Source organism: Ipomoea nil, unplaced genomic scaffold, assembly GCF_001879475.1.
Source record: "Ipomoea nil cultivar Tokyo-kokei standard unplaced genomic scaffold, Asagao_1.1 scaffold0418, whole genome shotgun sequence".
Taxonomy (NCBI): domain Eukaryota; kingdom Viridiplantae; phylum Streptophyta; class Magnoliopsida; order Solanales; family Convolvulaceae; genus Ipomoea; species Ipomoea nil.
Window position 1 is genome coordinate 736,198 of NW_017616846.1, and position 18,198 is coordinate 754,395.

Consider the following 18,198-nt stretch of genomic DNA (forward strand, 5'->3'; position numbering starts at 1 on the left):
TGCTTGTCGATTAGCTTGTTTGTGTTTATTATGGAGCTCAACTACAACATTTTACATTTTGAGTATATCTTTATACATAATTGTTATACATTACTCGAGCTTTACCTGATAAATTATAATTTAATTTTTTAAATTTATTAATAACAATGGGTGATGGATTTAATTCACCCGGGGTGCCCGAATTATTAAACCCGGATAAGAATGTGTACGAAATAAATAATATAACGCAGAGATGTCATAAGGTCGCAGGGACCGTATATTGTATTAATTATCGCTAATAAGCTATTACAAGACTTGATTAGGACAATAATGCTAGAAGATAGTAGTTCAAGAATCTCTTGTGTTAGGTAATGATCAGGGGTCCTTTGTTAGGACAAGGAGGGAGCTTTTTATACCAGCTCAACCCCCAACCGCACCCCTAGAACCGGGGGTGGTTAGATCGGCCCGCTTTGACCGCGTCTCCTCCGGGACCGAGTCCAAAGCGGGGCGACTTGACATGGCCGAGCCGGGCATGTGCCAAGCTCGGGCTAGCCGAGTCCACCATGGACCGGCTAGGCTCGGCAATAGTCGGGTCCATGGTGACGAGCTCGGGTGTACCGAGCTCGTCCGTGGCCGGGCTCGGCCCATGACCGAGTTGCTTTGGGCTGACCCGGCCACGGTCCAAGGGGTTGGGCCGAGGCGCCTCGGGTCCGTCTCTCCGGGTCGGTTCGTTCCGGGTCCAATATATCGATCAATGGGTATGGTATAACATATTAAGAGAGTGGTGGAGGAGGTTTGTTATGATGTGTTGTCAACTAATAACTACAAAGTTGAATTAGTTTATCTCAAGATATATTTTAATATGGATCGGAGATTAAGATCAGAGTAATCAACACTTTATATATATATATATATATATATATATATATATATATATATATATATATATTTTAAGTGTCATCAGGCACAAGTATCTCGTATAACTCGTGTTTGGTATATGCAAAATGCAATAATATTGTGCAGGACCGCATTTTAGGTTTTTGTGGTCCTATTATAGTAAATTAATGAAGCTCCACAAAAATCACAATTTTTAAAACCAATATTATGCAAGTTTTGAACATTTGATATCCAAGTTAAAATACAATAAATGAGCCTCTAAAATTTGGGGCCCCTGTGCGATAGCCCAGCTTGCAAAGTTTAAAATCCTGCCCTGATATTGTGTATCTTCCTAATTTTGAAAAGACAATGAAACTAATTAATTAAGACTACCTTTAATTCCTTCTCCCTTTTCTTTGTTGCGTAAGTTTATTCAATTCCATACCTTTCTCCCTAAGTCCCCAACTAACATGGAAATGGAAAGAGTAGTACGTGACAGGGACACTTTTAGAGCTTTGCACATTTTGAATCAATTTAAATAAAGAATAATGCTATTTTCTATATTAATTTTGGCCTTGTTTGTTAAATGGCTGTTAGTTGTTAGCTGATTGTGTTAATTAGATGGTATAACTAGTTGATAACATTAATTGTTATAGAAAAGTGTTTGGTAAATTAACTGTTAGATGATAGCTGTTTGATATAATTTCTTTTCTTAAAAAGCTAATTGAAAAAGTTGCTAGGAGTAGCTTTTTGATTTTAGCATTTTGAAATTGCAAAAAGTTAATTAACCAAACACTTATATTAATATTTTAACTAAATCAAACAATTAATAATGGTCAAATAATGGTCATTTTTTTACCAAACAGGACTTTTATCTTTTAATAGATTAACACAAAGATAAAGGCCTGTTTAAAAGACTCATACACGATTTACAAATTTTAAATGCTAAAAATGCACCGAACAAAACTACACAGTGCATCCAATGATAAGTAAAACTGCAACTGTCTTGAGACTTGAGTACGTATTTACATATGATCGAATGCACTTTTAGAGTTATAAATCTTGTGCACACATTTACGTATTATCGAATACACTTTGTAGTTTTAAATGATATACTTTCATACTTTTTACTAAGAAAACATGTTCTCGTGAGAATTAATCCCAATATATCATAATTAAAAAGTGATATGCCCAACTATATATCAATATATTCGAATCAAATAAAAGCAATACATGAAAATGAAGGAGGTATGGAAGTAATAACACCTTCACCAAATAGAACCCCCCACATTTCCTCAATCATTATATTATATATCATAATCAAAGGAGTTTTAGGCCACCGAGGTGGTTCCTACTCCCAACTGTCCAAGTCGTTGCAGATAACTACCTCCACCTTTATGAACAAAAACATATGATAATTATTTCCGCACGAACTTAGCTTAGTGGTTCAGTAAGTAATATTTGAAAGAAGAGATCAATGTTTGAATCTCGGTGATAGCAGTGTGGAAATTATGTTTAAAGTGGTCAAATGCTTGTACGCACTAATATTTGACACTGTCTATTAAATTATTGAGTCACCGTAATTTACATCTTCTCAAATTTTTTGTCGGACTGTTTATATATTATTTCTTTTTATTTAATTTACATGTCAAAGTCAACTAAGTTGTGTGTATAATTGAGATAAAATATAGGGAGAGGGAATCTCGCATGGGAGCAGTGCCAGTGGTGAGTGGTGGGTGAGCACTATCCTCTTTGACTTGGATCGCTTCATCGATTGCCACCACCCAACATCACTTCCAACATATCGGAATACATAGTATCATTGGAATTGAAGAAACTACAAATGTGTGTTTACGAGAACTTCTTTTTTTTCTTCAACAAATAAAAGAAAAATTGATAATATTTTTACTTACATTTTTTAAAAATAGAAAATAAAAGATAAACAACTAAGAAAATAGAAAAATAGAAGAATTAAAGTAAATGTAATCTAAAGTTTAAACCTCAATCAAGTGAAAAGATGTATAGTTTATGTACTTTAATGGAGTAACAATTCTCACTTTTAATGTTGAAGATGTATAGGGGCGCGTTCGGATTAGAACGAATGTTTAGAAAAGAAATGATAAGAACCAATCGCAGTTGTCTATTTGTCTAGATTTAATAGATAAAATGTAATTTAAAAAAAAAAAGATTTGGCGACATTTTTGTAAATAATTCAAATTTTGATGCAAGTAACATGTGTTAAAACATAAAAGTACAAGTAATTGGTGCAAGTGTGCAAGTAAAAAGTGCAATCATTTTCACTTAATAGTGCAAGTAATTTACTTTTTTAATATTGGTACACCTAATGATAAAGTCTTTCACATTAGTGCACTTAATGATAACGTTTGATGCAACTAATGATAACGTTAGATGCACTTAATATTATGCTTAGTGTACATTATTTGTTACACTTTTAATACATTCTACTCGCACTTAGGTGCATTATATGAAATTGTTACTTACACTTTTAACACAATTTACTTGCACTTCAAAGTTCAATTATTTACGAAAATGCCACCGTATTTTTTTTTAAATAATGTTTATGATCCGTTAGATCTGTACACGTGAACGGCTACGATTGATTCTCAATTTTCTCCTGGGCAGTTGATTCTCATATGATCCGTCTCATATATATATATATATATATATATATATATATATATATATATATATATATATATATATATATATATATATATATATAGTTACGTTCAAATGAGAACCAGTCTTAACGGGGTGTTTGGTTGGAGAGAGGGAATTACGTGAGTAAAGAATTGCAATTTCATGGAAGATGAATTACTTGGAATAAAATTACTGGGAATTTTAATTTCAATATTTGGTATACATGGGAATTGAGCGGAAATAAGTAGTATAAAGTCTAAAATGCTCATTGTTGTTGTCAAGCATCAATTTTAGGTTAAAAAAGGGAAGGGTAATTTCGTCTCATCATTATTAATTTTTTTTATTCCTAAAATCCTTGGAATTAAAATCCCAAGGGGGGCATGGGATTTTAATTCCATGAAAATGAGGGAATTGCAATTCCTTCCAACCAAACTAAGGAATTTAGTGGCCTTTGGAATTAGGTGGAAATTGAGTGGAAATGGAATTTAAATTTTCTCCAACCAAACATCCTGTAATGTGTGAACATGAGGACTAACCTTGCGCGTTCGTTTTTTTTATTTGTTTTCCTAAGATAACATGAATTGATATTTTTTTGTTAAAGTGAGGGTAGTTTTTTTTTTTTTTTTTTTTTTTTTTTTTTTTTTTTTTTTTAAGTGTGAATGCATGCTTAATCTTGGCCAAATTTATTTTCGATTTTCTTGGATCATCACCATTGTGATTTAAAGTCACGATTTTTTATCATCGATCGAGTGAAAAGCGATCAATATTTTTTATTTTATGTGTGTGTGTATGTGATATTGTGGTGCTTTCAAAAAAATATATATGATATTGTGGAGAAATTATTTATGTTTTTCTTTTTTGACAGCAAATATTTTAAATATGATTATATGTTGTTTTTGAGCGGAATAGGATAACAATAATGTTAAATTTGATAGGGAGTAGCAAATAAAATAAAATGTGTATGTAACGCGGCGGTTGTCTTTACGTGCAATACAAGACAGGCAGTGGAGATGTGCAATCCACGTAAGAAACGACGTTTCATCGGGTCAGCGTGGGACCCACATGTCCCCTTCGTCTTTAATCATTCTGGGATGCTTCAATTTCACGCCACTTTAGGGAGACACACCTATGTTATCATGTGCTTCCTATTTTATTTATCATTACTATTATTCTTCCAAAAAAAAGGCTAACCTCAATCCTAAGGGTCCCCACACTCCAACCCAACAGAGTATTTGAGAGGATGTAAATTATGATAATTCAACTGAATATAAAGCACATATGCTAAACCGGTGTTCACTATGCACAAGAAATCCCCTCACCTTGAAAAGTTGCTCTCACACTACTATTGGATTATTATTATTATTATTATTGCTCAACAATTATGTGATAATAAGTAGGATCACAATAAAGTATCCAATACTACATTTACTTGTCTCACTATTATGCAGAGATTATTGTAGATTTGTAGCGAGTAGATTTTTTTAAAAAACTCGTCCCGCCTCACCAAATGCGGATATCTACCGTGAATATAATGCTCATAAATTATTATTTTATAAAAAAAAATATTTAAATTATTTACACATAATAAAATTTACTAGTTATTTCTTAAACATAAAATAATATAAATATTCAATTATCTCCTTTTTTTCTGAATAAACTTATTAGTTAAAATTAAAAAAGAATAAATAGTTAACAAAAATTATAAAAACTTTTATAATTAATTAAATATTACTCCATCCGTTCAATTTTATATGTCTGATTTAGTTATCAAGGTTTGACTGAAATTATTTTTAATTTAATTTTTTAAACATTAAATTTAGTATTAGTATATAAAATTTATATATTTAAAAATTACATTAAATAAAAAAATTAAATTTAAAAATAAATAAAAATATTAAAGAAAATAATCAAAGAATAAATAATTTGTTTGTAAAGTAAAACTTATAAATTGATTTTATTTATTGTATATAACATGCTTTGCTTAATTTAAACAAAATATTGACAAATTTTTTTCTAACAAAATCAAAATATGTGAAAAAGAAAAAGAAAAATAAAATTCTTTTCTAAGAATACAAGAATGAATTTGTTTTTTTTGGTTGTAGGGAGTGGATTCTAGAAATCCGGTGGCGCCGCAATTAACGACGAATTTGTTCCATTCCCTGTGTGTGGCAAGTGGGAAGTGCCACCGCACCCACATGGCCACATGTTTTGCTTTTTTTTTTTTCTTATTTTTTAATTTTTAAATATAATCTAAGACTTTTTTCATTGAACACCGTGATTAATTCTATTGTTAAATTATAAATACGTCTATTAGGTCAGGCAATTGATCTGAATATTTATAATTGTTCATTATTTAAAAATAAAATTTAAATTATTGACCTTTGATTAAGAATAAATTAGTCACTTCTGAACCACACCCTAAATAAGTTGCTTTTCTTCTCAATCACAATTTACAACTACTACGTATGATGTTGCTGTTCACTTACCTTATGCGCCGGAACTTTGACTTCCGTGTCTAACCTCATAATTTTTCCTTAATTTAATCCCCTTTTTTTCTCGTCTTAATCCTCATTATTCTCACCTGGGACCCACTTGTCGCTGTCTATTAGTCTATTATTACCATGTTGTTCATTCAATTCCCGCCCAACTATCCCCAATTTCATAATCTCCTACTCCGATCCCTTTACTCATCGCTACACTGCTTTACTACGTATGACATTATTTCACCTTTAAAATTCTACCCATTACGTCTAAAACACTAGTCTAGAGGTGACCCCACTTTCGTTATAGGTTTTGAATTGGCCATTCTTTTTCACAAGAATGGTGAGGAATCCGAACCTTGTAACGGCAAATCTTAATTTTGAGATTTTTTTGTCTGATTTTTCTTGTCAAGTTAGAAAGGGGGAGGAGAAAGGTGAAAAATGAAAAAAGATTGGAAAAAAAGGCTAAAACATACCATTAAAAGTGTAGGTTTAGCGGTATGTGACTGCTTTTTTGTGGGGGCCAAGCTTGAACTCCTTGTGCTAGTGGCTGAGCTCGGATTCCATGCACTCATAGGGGTCGAGCTCGGACTCCTTGAACTCTTGGTGGTTGAGCTCGGGCTTCCTGCACTCGTGGTGACCGAGCTTGGGCTCCATGCACTCATGGTGGTCGAGCTCGGTCTCCTTGTGCTCTTGGTGGCCGAGCTCATGCTTCTTGTGCTCTTGGAGGCTGAGCTCAAGCTCCTTGCACTTGTAGTCCCCATGCTCATACTCTTTGTACTCGTGGTGGCCGAGCTTGGACTCATTTAAGTCTCTTGAGATGAACTCGACAATTCATGAGCTTGGGTATGTCATGAGCCCAACTTTATGAAATGAGGCGTGGCCATTGGCATGCGCTCAACAAATCACGATCTCGACTTCCCGAGGTGAGAAAGGTTCTTCAACGCGAGCTTGGCTTTTAGGAGGGCTAGAGAAAGATGAGCTCTCCGGTGTGATCTCGAAAAATCATGAGCATGTCTACTCTGGACAAGACTGAGTCCTTTAATGTGTGTTCCGCTAAAGCGGGGTTCAATCAAACTAAGGTCGGCTATGAGCCAAAGTAAGTCTTGCTTGTGCCCCTCCCCCCTCATGGAATTGTGGTCCGCTACTTGGGTTCGCACTTAGATGAAACATTTAGAATTTTAAGTTAGACAAAAATAGTAAGTGAAAATGGTCAAATTAATTTGTTTAATATACTTTTAATTCATATTAGAAACAAAAATTAATTAATCATTATTAATTAAAAGTAATAAGTGAGATATACATATACTCCACATAAAATAAGATCGGATGCGATATAGTTGGTCAAAAGTTGTACTGTACAAGGATGAAACATCAACGGATGGATGGTTTAGGTCCACCAAGGTAAATGAATGATCCAGATCGGTCCGGAATTCCCATCATTTAATGGTAGATAGGACAAGCATCGTATTAAATTCCTAAAGCTAACGCGGAGATTGCCGCTTACATTCAACCAATACTCTTCCGCCACTTGTCCCATAAATCCACCAGTCAGCGTCAAGATAATGAATTGTCTGAGTTTTTTGCCCGCATGGACAACTCAAGTGGTCATATGGTGAAATTTGGGAAGAATGACCAATGATTAAATCTCACTAGCGGCACTGTAAGAGCAATCTCTCAAAGTGAGGAGACTCCTTGTGCGCAGTAAGCAACGGTCTAGCCTTTGTGGTTCAGTTGAGTTACCACGATTTACATCCTCCCAAATGTTCTGTTACCTTTTGAGAAGAATGAATTGTCTGAGGTTTTTTTTAACCATCCAAATTGTTGGATATATCGTTGGTAATACCCAAATAATAATCCTACGAAAAGATTATTATTTTATGGAAAAGATTGGGAAGGATGAATTGTCTGAGGTTATCTTCTTTTTTTTTTTAGAAGAAAAGGAAAGCTTAGATTAAATCATGATAAAGAGCATTACAAATGAAAGAAGGAGGGTTAGCAAACCACTCCATACATTCAGACTTAGAAACAGACTCCCTAGCTAAGAGGTGGGCAGTCCAGTTCGCAGAACGCTTAACAAACGAGATACAACTGTGAGTAAAAGAACTCAATGTATCTTTTACATCCAAAAGCAGTAAATCAAAAGAGGAGGCATAAGCTAAGCTTTTGAGTCCCTGGACAGCCAATAAAGAATCAGTCTCCACATGTAGATGATCCAGATTAAGAGCTTTTGACCAATTGATGGCTTCCCTGATTGCAAGAGCTTCTGCTTCACTGGGGGAAAAGGAACCAGTCCATGGTGAGCAGGCAGCTGCAACAAAATTCCCGTGGTCATCACGAAGCACCCATCCGAGACCCATCTTGCCGGCATTGACATCCAAAGCCGCATCAACGTTCAATTTCATCCACCCTGGCCGGGGAGTTTGCCATCTCACAGTGCATGGATTGTGTTGCTGGATCTGTAAATTGTTGGATATATCGTTTGTAAAACCTACGAAAAGATTATTATTTTTTATATATCGTTGGTAAAACCCAAACAATAATCGTACGAAAAGATTGAGAATGAAAGTGTGAAGAGATATGACTCGGGTTTGGTAGAGGTTGAGATTTGATTTTTGCATCCCTAGCGCGCAAAAGAAAACCTCTATGCTATACAATTCAATAAATTTTAAAAGAGCTCTTGTATAAATAGTGGTGCAAATCCACTTCTCAAACCAATGTGGGACAAAAGCTACTCCCAAACTTTTTCCCTTCATTTTCCAACTCAAATGGGTTTATTTTGAGAATCAATATCTCATTCACCTATTATCAGTTTTGAGCGTACAATATATCAATCTCTTCGTCTCACTACGAAGAACCTGAATCCACTTCTACCCAACCCAAATCAGAAGCGGACCCCACAGATAATTGTACCACAAAATAGTCACTTAACATGTCATTTTAAGCTATTTTTTTCCAACACAAATTTTATTATCATTACTTTTTATTTTATATTTACGGGACAATTTTTTTTAGTACTACTAACTCTGTTAAATTTTTGAACTATAACAATTTCTTATATTATATATTTCAGACGTGACTAATGTATAGCCAGGTTTTTACTTTATTTTTAATGTAATTTATTAACATTTTTTTTGTTTTTAATTTTTAATTTAATAATAATATTAAATTTATAATTATTAATTAAATTAAATTTTTTAATTATCAATATTATTAAATGTATAATTATTATTGTTATCAAATTTATAATTACAATTACAATTATAATTTTTAGAATGATAATAGATATAAAAATAATTAAAATATAGTGAGGTAAAATTGTGGGTCCACAAAAAATTAAAAAAAATAAAAAATTAATGATGAGAATAATTTTTGTGATTTGAGTGAGATAGTTGATAATGAGGTAGATGTTGGATCCACAAAAACTGAGAAAAAAACCAGTTGAGAATGCCCTAATGCAATAACTTTTTAAAAGACAGATTATATTTTTATTAAAAATATAACATTTATTCACATATAAAAAAAGTATTGTATTTTTATTAAACAAAAATCAGGAAAATATTATGTGTATTTTCGCTTTATGCTCCCAACTTTTATTCTACATACAAAATATTGATGTAGACATTTGTAACGGGACCGTCGGGACGTATATGAAAAATAACTTAGCAGAGTATAAAATTATTGAAGTAAGATTCGAAAACACATGTATAATTCATTTGAGATAGTTTTATAAAATTTTGTGATTGTACTTTCGTCAAAAGGTTCGCCCGGTGTGAACGCGTGAATGTGCATCGAATTGCGGGTTCCCGAATCTTGACGAAATGGCAATTTTTTTTTTAAATTTTAATTTTAAATTATTATTATATACGGAGTATTTAAACTGCAAAGAATTTTGGTGGAAATAAATATAAATATTAAAAGAAAAATAGAAATGAATTAATGCGAAAGAAGGGAGAGAGAAAGGAAGGCGCGGCCTGGGCCTTTATATACGCTGAGCCATCCCACCATTTTACCAGAGCGAAAAATTCAGTGAGGCAATCTAAAAAAAAAGAGTGATTTTAATTTTTTTTTCTTCCCCCTCTCTAACATCCCGCTTCTTGAGATCCCTTTCTGTCATCGTCTGTCTTTCAAGAAATTTTCAGAGATTTTAAAAACGGTTTGTTTTTCTTGGTTTTGGGTTTTGATTAATACTGAAATTTTCGTTAAAAACAAGCCAGATTACAGGTGGTGGTTGATTTTTTGAAAGCCAGGTGATTCAGAATAGAGATCCATTTTTATTTTTTTTTTAGCTTGATTATAGTATAAATCTTTTGATTAAAACAACCAGGAGGGTCTGTTTTTCTATCCCTCAGGTTCTTGATTTTCTGCAGGGTTTCTTGTTTTGTGATCTTTTGATTTTCTTCAGATCTCTGTTTTTTCTGTGTGTGTTTTGACTTTTGAGAAGCCATGGCAGCAGCTATAGATATATACAATAGCAGCAGTCCCGTATATATAGATCCCTTTAGAGAAGAACTCATGAAGGCACTTGAACCTTTTATGAAAGGTGCTTCTTCTCCTCCCCCTTCTTCTTCTTCTTTTTCATCTTCTTCTCCCCCTTCTTCTTCTTCCTCGTACTATCCGTTTGAATCTTCTTTCTCAACGGATCCATATCTGTACCATGAATTTACCCCGATCCCGGCGGCCGCCGGGATGTTTTCGGGTTTTGAGAGTATGGGGTTTGAGCAAAGAGGTCCGATTGGGCTAAACCAGCTCACCCCATCTCAGATCCTTCAAATTCAAGCCCAGATCCATCTGCAAAACCAGGAACAATCCTTAGCTTCATCCTCTGTTGTTCTTCCTCGGCAACAACCGAGCTCCTGTTTGAGCTATCTCGGACCCAGACCCGTCCCGATGAAGCAAACCGGAGCCCCGAATAAACCCACGAAGCTTTACCGGGGCGTGAGGCAGCGGCACTGGGGGAAATGGGTTGCGGAGATTAGACTTCCCAGGAACCGGACGAGGCTGTGGCTTGGAACGTTCGACACGGCGGAAGAAGCCGCCTTGGCTTACGACAAGGCGGCGTATAAGCTGAGAGGGGAGTACGCGCGGCTGAATTTCCCGAATCTCCGGCACCAGCTCAGCCAGGATTTCGCCGACTTTAAGCCGCTGCCTTCCTCCGTCGACGCCAAGCTTCAAGCCATTTGCCAGAACCTGGCGGAGTCGCAGAAACAGGGGAGCTCGAAGGCCTCTCAGACAAAGCGGACGAAGAACAAACCGGAAAGCAATAACATCAAAGCGGAATCGGGTTCATCTTCAGATTCCCCTGCGCTCTCCGAGGAATCTTCGCCGGAATCCGACATCACGTTCTTGGATTTCCCCGAGCCCTCGTTCGAGGAATCCGAGAATTTCTCGCTTCAGAAGTTCCCGTCGGTGGAGATCGATTGGTCAGCGCTGTGATTATAAATTTCATAGCTTTTTTTTTTTTTTTTTTTTTTTTTCTTCAGTGAGAGTCAAGGTATGTAAGGGTCACACTGCAATGGAATTTTTGACATGTGCAGTGGGTGAGTCAGGAAAAGAATAGTAGTCTTTTATTAATGTCTTATGTTAATATTTTAATGTAACTTTGTAAGGTGTCTGTCTCCTTGGTCAGGCTGTTGTTTTTGTTATGCCATGATCAAGGAGACTTTGTAATGTGTCTGTTTGTTTAGAAACTTAATGTATGACTTATGTTTATTACTGCACTCTTATGCTCTTCATTCATGTACTTAATTGCCATCCCAAACTAAAAGATTCTAACTTAATTTTGAGATCTCTCACAAATTATAGTTGAGCCACCCTATTGTGTTCTAACTCATTTGTTGGATGGAAGTTGATAAAGGCCAAGTCTAGCACCCAATGATGGGAGGGTTAGTACCCAATATCTTGAAACTGTGTGGGGGTATAAGGAAATAAAGTTGTATATTTGTTACTGATAGGAAAATATTCTCCGAGTATATCTCTTAATATGTTCTATACACCTATTCGGTACCCAATCGAACTTTGACAATGTTTCCGAGCTTGCCAATTGCATGTGCAACATGTGTCAGTCATGCTGAGAGCGTCAGTCATGCTGAGAGCTCGGCATGTGTCTCCTTATTCCTGTATGTATGTCTGCAATATGTGTCAGTCATGCTGAGAGCCCGGCATGTGTCTCTTTATTCTACTGCATGTATGGCTAGGAGACATTTTCATGCTGAGAGCCCGGCATGTGTCTTTTTATTCTACTGCATGTATGGCTAGGAGACATTTTCACCTACCACTTATCAGTTCGGAAATCTATGACCTCATGTTGGCTACCCGAGCTCAATACCTAGACTAACTAATAGATTATACTAAGACCCAATATAATCTGACCCATATTACGGGTAACAACGTATTTACACTATCAGTTACTAACTATAACTTTTAGCGTAGTGATAAGCATTTGATCTTAACATCATCGACTCAGCGTAGTGATAAGCATTTGATCTTAACATCATCGACTCAATTACGAAGTCTAATAAAACACTCCGATCGTCCATAACTGATCGATTTAAACTAAAAAGTCTAATGAGACACTCTAACAAATCAATATGCTAATTAACTTGATTGGAGTTCCATCCAAATTACTATACCCAAATCTTCATTGTAGGTTTAATTCAATCCTTATCTTATATGTAAATCCACATCACCACTCGCTAAGAGTTTCTAACTTGTTGTCATAGCCTCTGATTGTTTCTTCGCACTCCCATTGATATAGACGTTGATAGCCAAACTCTATGGTCTATCTTGCCCTATCTTTTTTTTTTTTTGAATGCCTATCTTGCCCTATCTAACTACAACATTATATTTAAGTTTAAACCTCAAATCTTCAAACTTATCCCAAAATTTTCTTAGCCTCACCCAATGTTAGTTGACAAATGACAAGTATTCGAATGCCATTCAAAGTTAGGTTTGTGTGGTCCACACTCCACAGTTCCAATCTAGCACCCAAAATTGAAAATTCAATTATAGAATATCATTTGTATAAGGGTCGACCAAATTTTATAATGTAATTTAATTTATTTCATATTAAATACAATATTTAACTAAATAGATAATTATTACAATAACTTAATTGTCTTTCAATAAGGTTTGAAAAAGTCTTTGTAATTGTCTATCAATGTATAAAAATAAATTAAACATCAAAAAGATAAGATTAGAAACAATAAATATGACAGTGACCCTCTAGTCCTCCACTCCTCCGCAACTTTCATAATTTAAAAATAATTACGGAATAGATTTTTACTAAAGAGAATTTTTTTTTTAATCATTTAAGGCACTTCCCTCTGTTAGGCGAGACTGATCTGAAGATTTAAGGTTACTTCATACTTAAAGTCGGATCAAACCCTTAACATTTGGTTAAGGATGTATGAGTCCCTTCCACTCAATTATACCCCAAGTTATTTAGGGCTCATTTGGTTCGCGGAAAATATTTTAAGGGAAGTGGAATTGAAATTTCATGGAAAAACAATTACTAGGAAGATGAATTTCATTGTTTGGTTGGTGGAAAAAGAATTACTAGGAATACTAATTCTATTGTTTGGTTAGATTTGACATTGTAAGGAATAACGAGTATAAAGACCTATATGCCCCTACAAATTAATAAAAGTAATATAATTAAAAAAAAAGTAGCCAAGGGTAAAATATGCATTCCATATCACTTTTTCTTCCCATCTTCCATGGAAAACAAAATCCTTGGTCCAACCAAGGATTTTGTTTTTCTCAAATTTTAGGCTATCTCCTTCTCCAACCAAATTTTGGTCCAAACAAAATGAATTCCATGAACCAAACACAAGAAAACAACATTTTCCTCCACTTTAAGGAAAATATTTTCCTTTGGAAAACATTTTCCATGAACCAAACATCCCCTTATTCTATCGTCCTGAATACATTGCCAAACGTTTTTAAATGGACCATCGTAATTTTGAAAAGAGTAAAAGACATTTTTGGTCCTAGACTTATAGTGGCTTGGACAATTTTAGTCCTTTATAAAAAAATTTGCCATTTTATGGACAGAGTTATTGTGGCGAGGACATTTTTGGTCCTCCGTCTATATTTATGTTAGATAACCGTCTGAGAGAGAGGTAATTACGTCAATTTAGGCTATCTCCTTCTATCTATTATATCTATGTGTGTTTTGTTTTCTTCTCGGTCATAATTCGAAGGACTCGGAGAGTCCAAGTTGCAGTAAAGGCATGGTTGTGGGCAGAGCATTTCGTAGTGCAAAACTACAAATAAATGAGGGTCTGAGTAAAGGCATGGTTGTGGGACCAAAATCGTCCATCTCACAATAAAGAGATAGCCTAAATTGACGTAATTGCCCCTCTCTCATACGGTTATCTAACAGAAATATAGACGGAGGACCAAAAATGTCCTCGCCACAATAACTCTGTCCATAAAATGACAATTTTTTTTATAAAGGACTAAAATTGTCCAAGCCACTATAAGTCTAAGACCAAAAATGTCTTTTACTCTTTTGAAAATATTATTATAATTTTTAAAATTTAAACTTAATTATATATAAAAAAAAGATTTGTTACTCTGCGACATTTTCACGAGGCTATATTAATTGAAAGAATATTTAAAATTTTGTGCGATTCTTTGCGTCCCGTTCTATAAAGACAAGTTTCCAACTGCCAAAAATCTTGAAGGAAGAAAGCAACTCTGAAAAGCTTAGATCCCTTATTCTTCTCCCAAGGCCATGAGGAAAGAATCTTTCAAAGTTATCCTAATTAAGAATTTAAAGATCCCCACTCTGTTCTTCTTCTTTTTTTAAAAATTTTTTTTAATTTTTTTTTTAATTTTTAATTTTAATTTACAAAATTTTTAACCAGCTTTATAGTCCCGTCTTGATGAAGATTCTACACACAATTTAAGGAACCAAATTCCCGTCTTGAATTATACAAATTGATTATAATAATTGGAAAAATTATAACTTTTTTCTCTAAATTATACTCGTTCGGTCCCATTTTATCAGTCCTATTTATTATTCATTGGTCAAATCAATTATTTCTTATTCATTTATTTTCTTTTGTATTATTTACTTATTTTTAAATTTGATTTTTTTGTGTGTTTAATAATATTTTTAATATAATTTCTAAAAATATAAATTTTTAATATAGTTTCTAATTTTGTATTAGGGTTTGGTCTACTCAGGACACCTCATAGCCTGACAAAAAAAAATGCTAGGTAGGGAGTAATTAAATGATACTTTTTTTTTTTTTATATATAACAAGAGAATAATTTTAGTATTAAAATTCATATATTCATCAAATTAATTTATAGCATAGTCACCTATTTTACAAATAACAAATGTAATAATTAACCACTTATCACAAGTCATGTTAGATGATACAAATTTTTTTAAAGATTGAGATCCAAGCTCAAATTCACCCTTGAATGTACTAAGTATAATATCAAATATAAACACATATTCCATATATATATCAAAATGTGAAATTACTTGATCGATATTGGACCAAAGAAAAGGCATATTGAATTATACAAAAGAGGCCAATTAAAAAGCAGTGTGAATAGAGAGGCAGATAGATAGATATTGTTTAGGGATGAAGAAATGCCAAGAATCAAGCAATTCTTGGCGACCTTTACAGGCTTTGATGAGGTGGCCTGAGTAATGCTTGGTTTAGTTATAAATTCATAAAATGAAAAAATTAAGTAACAATTCCTTAGGGCCGGGATGTATATAATCAAGACTTTTATAAACTTTCCAAGAGATTTAAAATGATCGATTTTAAATGATTTCCACAGAATCTTATTTTATATATATATTATACATGCTCATGAGATCAGAAGCTGGTGGCAGTTATGCCCCCATCCACACAGATAACTTGCCCAGTGAGCCAAGAAGCAGCTGGTAAACATAGGAATGCAACCACTGATGAGATTTCATTAGGCTTTCCCTGCCTGCTAATTGGAGTTCTTTTGATTGCCCCCTCTACCTCTCCTGCTTTAAAAACTTTCTGGAAATGATAAAAACAAACAACAAATTAAATATAGTAAATAACCATACATATATGAATGGAGATCGAAATTTTAATTTATAAATAGGGAGGATACATATAAGAGATTTTTTCTTACCACTACTTCATCCTTAAGGGGGGTCTCAACGAACCAAGGAGCCACAGCATTAACACGAATATCATCTTTTGCCCACTCGCATGCCAAACTTCTTGTAACTTGATTTATTGCTCCTATATTCATACCAACTATAGTTAGATATATCGAAAAGATTACGGTTTAGATCCAGTTTTAGATTTGTAGTTCACACTACCTTTGGACCCGGAGTAGAGAGAACAATAAGGTACTGCCAAGAGCCCAGCAACAGAAGAGACAAAAACAATGCTTCCATGTCCAGTTGCCTTTAGAAGAGGGTATGAAAGTTGAGAAAGGTGGTAGGGTGCCTCAAAATTGGTACTCATAGTCACTGAGTAATCCTCATCACTAAAATCAGTAGTTTTCTTTGGAATAGATGTTGCAGCATTGTTCACCTAAAATCAAACCAAAATATTACCACACCAAAGACCTTTAATTTTAATCCTGGGATGTGATTTTTTTTTTTGGTATACCCAGAACCCAAGATTTCCACTGACAGACATAGTGACTAATCCACTCGCTGGATTGTACGCACCTTTTTTGGGTGGAACTGCTGACCTAGAGATTTAAGGCTGCTTCATACCCAAAGTCAAGAATGGAACCCTTGACCTTTGATTAAGGATGGATGAATCTCTTTCACTCAATCACACCCTAGATTAATCCTGGGATGGGAGGGTGACAATAATAAACAAAACTTACAAGAATGTGAAGCTTCCCATTAAAATAATCTCCAACTTTCTCCATTAGCTCTTGCCGTTGAGGTCTTGATGACAAGTCACACACTAAACCACTTACTTTGTATCCCTTACTTTTCCATTCCTGGAAGCATTTATCCAGATCCTCCTGATTACGCGAACACGTATAAATACTCGCTCCAAAACTTGCCAATTCCTCTATTATGGCATATCTATATACACAAAAAAGAAATCATTATACACACTCCAAAAACAAAATATTATAACCAGTTTGATTGGTGTGAGCGACTTGCTCAAGATACATACCCTATACCTCGGGTGCCGCCGGTTACTAGGGCATTCATGCCCTTAAGTGACCACCTTCCATCTCCACTACTCCTATTTTCAGTTTCAGCCATTTGATTTTTATGAACTCAAAAAATCTTTAGTTGGTTGTTATGATAATACCATTAACTACGCCAAAGAATACACACACATATATATAGAGTAATATACTAGCTACATGCCCACTTGTTTTGTCCAATTATATATACATCAACATCTATGAACATCCATAAAGTATCAACCCATTTTTTCCCTTCTAAACAATCATCCTTTTTCATGTGAAGAGAAATTTTTTTACATACATGTAGTTCCAATCTCTATTATCTCAGTTTTACTTCTTGATATGGCAAGTAATGACAAGCTAAGTTATTTTATCATGTAGATTATAAAAGAAAAAAAATCACATCAAGAATTTGAGTGAAACAGTAAAAATTAGAAATAAAAGTTAAGAATCCAAGTAATATTTGAAAGAAAAATGCTTTCTACCTCTCTTAATTTTCTTTTTTGACATAATTTGTAATCATTGAGTGTCATGAATTAAATGACTTCATCGGGTGAAATTAAGGGAAAAAAATATTTTAATGGGTAAATAACATTACGCGTAATATTTTTCTGAAGAGAAAAATATCTCAAGTTTCTTCCAAAAAAAAAAAAAGAAAAGAAAAAGAAAAAGAAAATATCTCAAGCAAAGACGGCTAATCCGTTAAGCCATTTATGACTTGTCAATTGTCATTTTGAATGGCTGTAGTCCCCTCAATAGACCATGAAAATGAACTTATTTCTAGCCAAATGCCTGGGTGTGCAAGCGCACAATGAATCTGTTCATTTTATAATCCTCATATTGTTATTGTCGGTGTTTTGAATCTTGATTTCTTCTCTTAAATATTGCCTACTAAATCAGTAAGCTAAACCTGTACGGACAAATATTAACAAGAAAAATTATTTTTACCAACATTAAATTGATAGATTGCCAAACTTCATCGTATGTAACATGTATTTATTCTCTTTGAGTGGATGAATAAATCTATAAC

At 34.1% G+C, this 18,198-nt stretch overlaps 2 protein-coding genes across 2 annotated transcripts; one reads left to right on the plus strand and one right to left on the minus strand.

Moving 5' to 3' along the window:
- The first annotated feature begins 9,994 nt into the window (after nt 1-9,994).
- Nucleotides 9,995-11,716, plus strand: LOC109172586 (ethylene-responsive transcription factor RAP2-4-like). Its single transcript, XM_019321769.1, has one exon. It carries the CDS (start codon nt 10,443-10,445, stop codon nt 11,430-11,432), a length of 990 nt encoding a protein of 329 aa, XP_019177314.1. The 5' UTR covers nt 9,995-10,442; the 3' UTR covers nt 11,433-11,716.
- Nucleotides 11,717-15,481: 3,765 nt separating this feature from the next.
- LOC109172588 (tropinone reductase homolog) lies at nt 15,482-17,341 on the minus strand. The gene is made up of 5 exons (XM_019321770.1): nt 17,150-17,341; nt 16,848-17,055; nt 16,327-16,543; nt 16,134-16,246; nt 15,482-16,015 (listed from the first exon to the last, which is right to left on the minus strand). The coding sequence occupies exons 1-5, from the start codon at nt 17,239-17,241 to the stop codon at nt 15,842-15,844; spliced, it is 804 nt and encodes a 267-aa protein (XP_019177315.1). The 5' UTR covers nt 17,242-17,341; the 3' UTR covers nt 15,482-15,841.
- Between the last annotated feature and the right edge of the window lie 857 nt (nt 17,342-18,198).